Source organism: Sclerotinia sclerotiorum, genomic scaffold (genome assembly GCF_000146945.2).
Source record: "Sclerotinia sclerotiorum 1980 UF-70 scaffold_19 genomic scaffold, whole genome shotgun sequence".
Classification (NCBI taxonomy): domain Eukaryota; kingdom Fungi; phylum Ascomycota; class Leotiomycetes; order Helotiales; family Sclerotiniaceae; genus Sclerotinia; species Sclerotinia sclerotiorum.
The window spans coordinates 835,725-845,058 of NW_001820817.1; the positions used below are offsets into that span (position 1 = coordinate 835,725).

At 30.4% G+C, this 9,334-nt stretch overlaps 1 protein-coding gene across 1 annotated transcript; it reads right to left on the reverse strand.

Moving 5' to 3' along the window:
• Positions 1 to 2,864: 2,864 nt before the first annotated feature.
• Positions 2,865 to 4,039, reverse strand: SS1G_12359 (hypothetical protein; the record flags this gene model as incomplete). The annotated part of the gene is made up of 2 exons (XM_001587279.1): positions 2,865 to 3,667; positions 3,724 to 4,039. 2 exons carry the CDS (start codon positions 4,037 to 4,039, stop codon positions 2,865 to 2,867), a joined length of 1,119 nt encoding a protein of 372 aa, XP_001587329.1.
• Between the last annotated feature and the right edge of the window lie 5,295 nt (positions 4,040 to 9,334).

Genomic DNA, 9,334 nt, shown 5'->3' on the forward strand with positions numbered 1-9,334 from the left:
AGCTCTATACAAAGGAATCCATCTTGATTATATAGTCCTTCATGCTTCTATGATTACTGGTGATCTTTCATGATCATTAGTGATCACCTATATCGTGATCCTTAGTGATCCTTAATGATCACTACTGATCATTTGTGATCACGTGTCTTGGTAGCTGTGTAGCCCGTCGTAACAGCTTGACGCCTAGTTATAAACCACCTCGAGAGCCTAGAGCACTTCCACGTGATCTAGACGGCAAACCTCGTAACAATATTCTGATTTTTAATTTAATTAAAAATCATTTAAAGTGTATTTTTATTATAAATTCTATTTATTTTAAATTTTAAAAACTATTTAAAAAATATTAAATTATATTTTTTATACTTTATGTTACGTGACGGTTGTTACCCACTAGTGGCTCACGTGCACTTGTGACGCCTCACACCTCCGGGTCACGTGGCATGCCCCGTTTGTATTTAATCATAGGAAAACTCTCTACTCTTGTTTTCCTTCTTCTTTTCTCCTTAGCTTAGTATTTTCTAATACAAGATACTTTACCCAGTATTCTTGAGTGTGACAGCACTAGCCCTGTATATAAAGACCTTCTTACTTAGAATCTTCTTAGTTCTTTAGTTTTAGATTCTAAATAATTGAATTGACTCCGTTTACGACTTTTCCGTCACATTTAAAAAGAATTTTAAAAGATTATAATAATAATATATATAAATTATAAATTATAAGTTGTTAAAGTGAATGGTTCCTGCGTAGCACGTGCACAGGGCACTAGTCTTGTTAGGACTAGATTGAGAAGCTCTCTTACAGAGAGCTTCGCACTTCCGTAGAACTTAGAAGAGAGATTAACCTACTAGACCAATATTACCTCAGTTCTGCCCTATCAGCTTCCCACTATTCCCTGTGTGAGGTCATTCCTTTTAACAGAATCTCTCAAATCCCTCACAATCCAATTGAAACTCTCTTATAATCAACTCTAATAAAAGCTCGAATGGCTTGTCATCAATCAAGCTCTTCTACATTTATATTTGAGACTATATAAGCTTTAGTTAAAGATATAAAGAGATTGATATATGAAATTATATTTTTGAATATTGAGAATCGTATATTTCGAAAAGCAAATAAAGCATTAAGTAAACGTTGATATATTAAAAAAATTCAATTATATAATAAAGGATGTGACCAAAAGGGTGTTTATAGACCAGCAATTGTATTTAACTTAGAATCTACAGGTGAAGAGCACCTGTAGATGGGGATAGCTACTCTATATATACACAAATGAATGGCCTAGCCGCAATGGCTAGGCAAAAAGAAGTCATATTTATTCCTCCAATGATCTTACTTTACCGATAACCATTGATACCTAGTACTTGTCCGGATCTGATCCTCAGGTCACCTAAATCGCATACTAATCTCGAGTAATCGTATCATGTGTGGACATGGTTAATGTACCTGAGGTTTCTTATATAATAAAGGTGGGAGGAAAGCAGGGATTTCCGTCACAAAGGAGTATTTACTGAACAAGAAATTGAAGATATATTATCATAACAAGAGATTGATAATCAGATTCAATATGATGAGCGTCAAAATGAGGGAAATTCTAATAGGAAATCATCTACTAGTCGATGTTGTAGTAAATGCGGAAAGACTGATCATAATTCAAGAACTTGTCAAAATGATATAATAGATCTTAGATTATTAGATTCTTAATAGTTTGAATCAATTGAATAAGTTATAATTAACTAATTAGAATTTGAAGTGGTTAAATAATTAAAAAGTAGACGGACTAGTGATATAGGCGGACTGCTGATAAACCACGTTAATCAGAATTTTAAAAAAAAGTAAATCTTTAATAACAAAAAATGATTTATAATCAATAATTTCTTTAAGTTGAATAATCTTTTATATAAATATTTTATTATTAAATTATTTATTGTAATAATAAATTTCCGAATAATGTATAATTTAATATTTTTAAAAAGATTTATATTTTATTTTTAATAATTTTTATTAAAAACTTATCTAAGATTTTTAAATTTGTATATAAATTTTATATAAATTAAAAATTAATATTCCAATTATTAAGATTTCGATCAATAAAATTATAAAAAATTTGAAATTTTCAAGAACTACTTATAAATATATAATAATTTTGTAATCAAAATTTCAATTGATTTTATTTATTAATTATTAAATTATTAATAAGTAAATATCGTTATTTTTGATATAAAAAGATAGCCTATATCAGGGGATGGCCCAAAAGTAGAATACTAGGCTTACATAATGGAGGGCTTGGCGTTCCGCAGCCATCTCAGACGCTCCGCTCCCTGAATAGAAGCAAAATTCAAAGTGAAATAATCAAAAAATTCTTCTTTCAATCAGATATTTTGCTTTGCACGATAAGTTTGTAACTAATAACAGAATACCTCCCAGTTCATCGGAGTTTTGCAATATACCAAATATTGTTATTTGTTAAAAGGAATGACCTTACACAGGGAATAGTGGGAAGCTGATAGGGCAGAACTGAGGCTATATTGGCCTTTTACATGAATCACCCATTTTCTTAGTTCTACGGAAATGCGAAGCTCTCCTACAGAGAGCTTCTCAATCTAGTCCTAATAGGACTAGTGCCCTGTGCACGTGCTACGCAGGAACCATTCACTTTAACATTATTGTATTTTAATTTTAATTTTACATCTCAAAAATCGCGTGATAGTCTTGTGCAAATGCTATGTTTAGTTGCACAAGTGGGAGATAAATGAAAATGAATGAATCTTGTGGTGGGGTTTCAGCTGTTATTCTTACTAATTGTGCATAAATAGCTTAGCTCCGTGATAGTAATCCAAGTCATTCCTATGAGATCCTCATATGCTCTATGCATGTGGTTGTACAATGACGTTGATAGCTCCACCAGGACGATCCCCTACAGTTTTGAAAGCCGCATTAACCTCGTCCAAGGAGAAAAATTTGTGTTGGAGGAATGAGAAGTCAATGACGCCGGCACCAATCAACTCAATAGCCTCATCTATCTCCTCACTAGTGAACCACAATGTGCCATTGACACTAACATCGTGTAGCATAGCTTCAATATAAGAGTGAGTTATATTGCCTCCAACACCACCAGCAGCCAATGCCACTCTTCCGCCACGTTTCACCGAGCTGATAAATTTGCTGGTACCATTTGCATCACCCCCATTACCAAGACAATCGTAAAGACCATCGGTACCAAATCCATTTGTTTGTTCTTTAATCCATTCAAGAATGTCTCCATCATCTTCACTGGAACGAACAACAATTCGACCCTTCGTGGCCATTCCCTCAACCTCAGCGAGACGTTCTTTGTTCCTTCCAATTCCCAGAATTTTTGTGCAACCAAGACCTAGAGCTATGGCTACTGCCGCATATCCTAGGGTACCTGTTACACCATTGATGAGGAGAGTTTTTCCTGGACCCATTCCACATTTCTTGAGACCTGCATAGGAGGTACCAATGTACCCAAATCTCGCTGCAGTATTGATATTGATTGACGGAGGAATCACAGCGATGTTCGCATCAGGCGAGAGCAAGTATTGTGAAAGCGAACCAATAGGATATTGCTTAAGAATTTCCCGCCCTTCTGGTGATGCTCTACCGAAGTAGGCACGCAAGCATCCCCAGTTGCATAGGTCCCTCCTTCCTGTTTTTCTGTTTAGCAAATGAGAAGGGTATTCACGAGAAACAGGTTTCACTCACCCTTACGACATTGTTTACAGTTGCCACAAGATATGTGTGGATCAACGTAAACTCGATCCCCGACCTTCAATCCGACAACATTTTTTCCTACAGCCTCAATGACACCGGCAGCATCGAGGCCGAAAACGCACGGCATCTCGGGCAAAGTGTGGTGTAGACTCGGTGCATTTTTAATGATGTTGGCGCTATTTGGAACAAGACAGGCAGCCTCGACTTTGACAAGAACATCTTTTGGTCCTGGAATCGGCTTTTCGATTGTAGTTGTTGTTAGAGGCTTTCCTGCCTCCACCAATTGGGCAACTTTCATAGTGGTCATGACTGCGGCAGATTTGACACAAAAGAAGAGCAGATGGTCTAAATTGATTTGTTCGTCAAGATTTTGCTTGTGTGATTTATATAACGGATGGGATGTAAGTGAGTCTTATATAAACATATGTTAGAGGCAGCATTGTGGCGCCTGGTCGTCTGGTCATTATTTCCTAGGTTAGCAAGTTGTAAGTTTCACTTTCGGCAAGAGTGTAAAAGTCCGTATTTCCGAAAATGATTGTCAAAGCCCTTCATTTGGAGAAAAATGAACGAGCAAGATTCATGTATGAAAGCAAAGTGGTTCGTTCGAGATTCCAACTCCAAATCCTCAAGGTGGTCAAGTTGCTGCAACGGACATTGAACTTGATAATACCTGAGCGGTTAGGGAGTGGAAGCTCTCCACTCTAGGCATGCCACATCTTGGCCCATTATTAAGTGGATGGCCTCATACTTTCAAGAGCACGAGGACCGTTGTTGAGTTAGAAAAATCGAGCACCATAAGCAGGGATGCTCAAGTGTAGCGCCGATGAGATCGCTTTTATAGATATTGAAAGAATAAATACTCCACAGTGAATACCCCGTTTAACAACTAATGACAATCGAGGATCAATAACTTTTTTCTTCAAATTTTATATAATCTTCAAATCTTGAATCATATTATAAGTAAATTCTTTTTATTCAATAATATATAATCGAGATATAATTAAATAAAATCGTTAAAATTTATAAAACAATAAATCTTATTTATAATATATAATTAAAAAGATAATATATTATTATTAACCAAATTTTAAATCTTTTAAATTATATTTAATATATTTATAATTAAATAATTATTTAATCTTATTGTTTATTAATAATTAATATAATAATAAAATTAAATATAATAATAAATTTTAACTTCTTTTGATTAAATAATCATAATTATGTTTTTATATTATTTTTAAATCATTTCAATATTTTAATTTGATTAAATAATAAGTATTAAATAGAGTTATTTAGTATATAATAATAAATTATATAAAAGATTGTTATTTTTTCTTATTAAAGTTTTTAATATAAAAAAAATATATATATTATTTTCAAAATTATTATTTTTAAATTAACTCTAGAGTGTATTATATTTTGATTTTTGATTATTCTTGTTTTGAAAAATCTCGTTAAAAATCTTATAAGTTTGAATTTTAATTCAATTTTGAGATTGATTCTTGGTGTGATGTGTAGTTCATTTGCGGGTCGGTCCGTCAGTCCGTGCACCAACTGGTGTACTTATCATCAACCTCTATAGCTGGGAAAATTCCGCGGCTCTTTCCCACTTAGATGTCTATGCGTCTGGGTCTTATTTTTCTAACAAAAATACTTCTAAAGTTGCCCCGAATCCGAATCGACATGTACCTCAAATAAAGAATCCCCGCTTAGCGTGTTCGGATTTTTCATTCACAGGGTAGTCATCAATTACACAAACAATCTAGACACGCCAAAGTAGGCAGCAGGTGGCCCCTTACATCATACTTCAAGGAAGATCATGAGCAAAGCCAGCACAAAATTCGTTAAAAAAGGGCAAAGCACTACAAGCCAAGTGCGACAACCCCGCATCTCGTTGGGTCATTGTAATGTGGATTAAAACCCAAGTTTGACTATGTTGTGACTTCGGACATAGGGGAATTAAAGTCCAGTAAAAACTCCGTTTTACCGGAATTCGGACATTTAAATTATATTGAATAATATTTAATGATTCTGATATAAAATTATAAGATTATTATTTGAGTATATTTTAAAAAATGAACTATATGTTTAAATTTCATAATTTTTAAAACTTTAAATTCTTTTTTCAAGAAGAAATTATTTTATTTTGATTTTAAATTTTTATTTTTAATTTTATACATATGTTTTAATAATAATAATTATGAAAAGATTGGGTGGAAGAGGCCTCTATATTAACTATATTACTACGCGTGTAGGCGTCTTAATCTCCTGTTTAGGTAACCGTATTACTAATCACGACACGTGATTAGTACCGGTAACTTCTATTCCTTTTAACAATAATAATAATAATAATAATAATAATAATAATAATAATAATAATAATAATAATAATAATAATAATAATAACTTATAATAACTTATGTTAAAAGGAATGACCTCACACAGGGAATAGTGGGAAGCTGATAGGGCAGAACTAAGGTAATATTGGTCTAGTAGGTTAATCTCTCTTCTAAGTTCTACGGAAGTGCGAAGCTCTCTGTAAGAGAGCTTCTCAATCTAGTCCTAACAGGACTAGTGCCCTGTGCACGTGCTACGCAGGAACCTGTTACGACGGATCTCACATACCTAACATCACGTGATTAGCATCATGTGATATGAGGATCCCAGTAGGCTCAGCTGTCCCAGTACAACTGGGACAACTGGGAGCACTGGGACGCATGCCACGATGGTCTATATAATCAAGATGGATTTCCTTTGTATAGAGCTTCGTGCTCAAGATCAATCATTTAGTATACTCTACTATTAGTTACGAATTGCATTATTGTCATTACTTTAAGTCCCTGCTTGACGCCTAGTTATAAACCACTTCGAGAGCCTAGAGCACTTCCACGTGATCTAGACGGCAAACCTCGTAACAAATAGCTTCAATAGCTAAGATTATTCTGGCCTCTTTTGATTATATTTCCATAATAATTCATTGAAATATCGCGTCTTGAAATTAAATAATAAAAGATATTGAAAAAGTGGCGACTCGCTGATAAACCACGTTACCTCCTATAATCGATATAATCGAAACAATAACAATTTATATACTTTTCATACAGGAACATTGAAGGAGTATTATTGAAGGATCTAAGCTGATGATGAAACTTACTCTATTCTTATTCAGTGAAGGTATGCTACTTACAGAATTGGGACATTTGTATAAGCTACTATCTATATATGCTATAATTACGCTATATGAGGATTAATATTTCTTTATAAACTTTCTATTAGCAGGATGATCAGAATGAGGATGAGGCAATCCTGATGATAAGCGATTACAATACATTCTGGTATATAAGGAGCAATTAGATTGATGATATTAGGAAGGGGATCAGGGATAAAGGGTTTTCGAATACAATGTTTTAATAATATAAGGGGAAGGGAGAGAGATCAAGAGCTAGTGATCTAGTGGACAAGGATGACCATAATTACAACCCCAAAAGGCCTACCGGCCCAAACCCCCCCTGCGAAGGCAATCATGTAAACCCTGCCCTAGCCCCTTTAAATTGTATATAAATACTCCCCCTAGCTAGCTAGTAAACCACTCAAAGGCTTCTCCTCTGAGCGTCATTTGTCCAAAACTGGAATAGATGGTTAAGGTTGTCATATGCCAAGGCACGCGCGGCCTACGGCCTATAACGATAAACACAATCAATCAATCAATCTCTACTCTTGTTTTCCTTCTTCTTTTCTCCTTAGCTTAGTATTTTCTAATACAAGATACTTTACCCAGTATTCTTGAGTGTGACATCAATCTAGATTTATAAAATTTATTACTTATTGTTATTTATTGTTAAAATAATATTTTTATTTTCAAATATAAATTAAAAATAGATTTATTAATTTTTATTCAAAAATAAAAGTAAAATAATAATAATAATAATAATAATAATAATAATAATAATAATAATAATAATAATAATAATAATAATAATAGTAATAGTAGTAGTAATAATATGTCACGATTCACCATCACGTGGGACAAGTAGGGATCACGTGATGGAGCCTCTTGGAGCATAGGCTCCTGGAAAGGACAAGTATATAAACATTCATTATTTTCATAGTATAAGAGCTTCGTGCTCAACTTAGTTATCAATTAATCTACCTACATTCTACTTGATCTAGTAACGAATTCACTTCCAAGTGAGTACCACTGATAAAAGCCTTAACCCATAACTACCAACCGACGAACCTTAGGCAGCCGCTGCCTCCAGTACAGTATCGTTACATAATAATAATAATAATAATAATAATAATAGTAGTAGTAAAATTCAATTAATAATATATTTATTAAATGATTTATTTAATAACTTAATTATTTTATATATTTTATTATAATTAATTTTTAATATTTAAAATAAGTCGATATTCTATTTGCATTCTGATATATATTTAACATTTAAATTTAAAAAAAGAATTTGAATTTATATTAAATTTCCTTGAAAAGCTAGGGGTTTGGGGGTGTAGGTCCCTGGTAATAAAATATATAAATTTGATTAAGTTATTAAACAAAGTATGAAATAAATATATATTATAAAATTTATAATTCAAAAAATAATGATTAATTGAATTACATTATTATTATTATTATTTTTATTTTTATTTTTATTTTTATTTTTATTTTTATTTTTATTTTTATTTTTATTTTTATTTTTATTTTTATTTTTATTTTTATTTTTATTTTTATTTTTATTTTTATCATTATCATTATCATTATCATTATCATTATCATTATCATTATTATAAATAATTGAGTTGAGAATAGGTTGAATTGAATTAGTTGAATTAAATGAAGTGAAAAAAGCTTTGAATTAGATATATTTAAAATTATAAAATTATATTAAAGTTCTTTTTTAGATTTTTTGTTACGGTATTTTAGATTAAATAAATTATTAAAATCGAGTTTTATTTAAATAAATTTTTTATTTTCTTTAATTTATATCAAATAAATCTTATGTATAATAAAATTTTGATATTAATAAATTAAAAACAATTAATTTTTATTATTTAAAATAAATTGATATTCTATTTGTAGTTTAATATATATTTAATATTTAAATTGGAAAAAAAAAATTGAATTTATATTAAATTTTTTCAAAAAGTTGAAGATTATGTATGTATTGGATAAAAATATCTTTTTTATAAAATTTGTTTTTAAAAATTGTATTATAAATATTAAATATAGTATTTGAAAACAATTTGAAATTACATTAATATTAATTAAAATAATGAATATTTTTATTATATTATATTAAAAATTTAAATAAATATAGATATATATTGAAATTATTTTAGAAATATTTTTTTTCTAATTATTATTTATATTAAAATTAAAGATTTATTTTTATTTTAATTTAATTTTGTAATTCTATATTTATGATTATTATAATTAATTTGAAAAAAAATATATTAAATTTTATTATTTTTTATATTTTATAATTTTTGATTTTGAAAAAACTAATAATAGTTTAATCAATTAATGAAATTTTATTAAAATATTTTTATTATTAACACGATAGTTTTATAAATAATTATTTATTAATAAAATATAAAT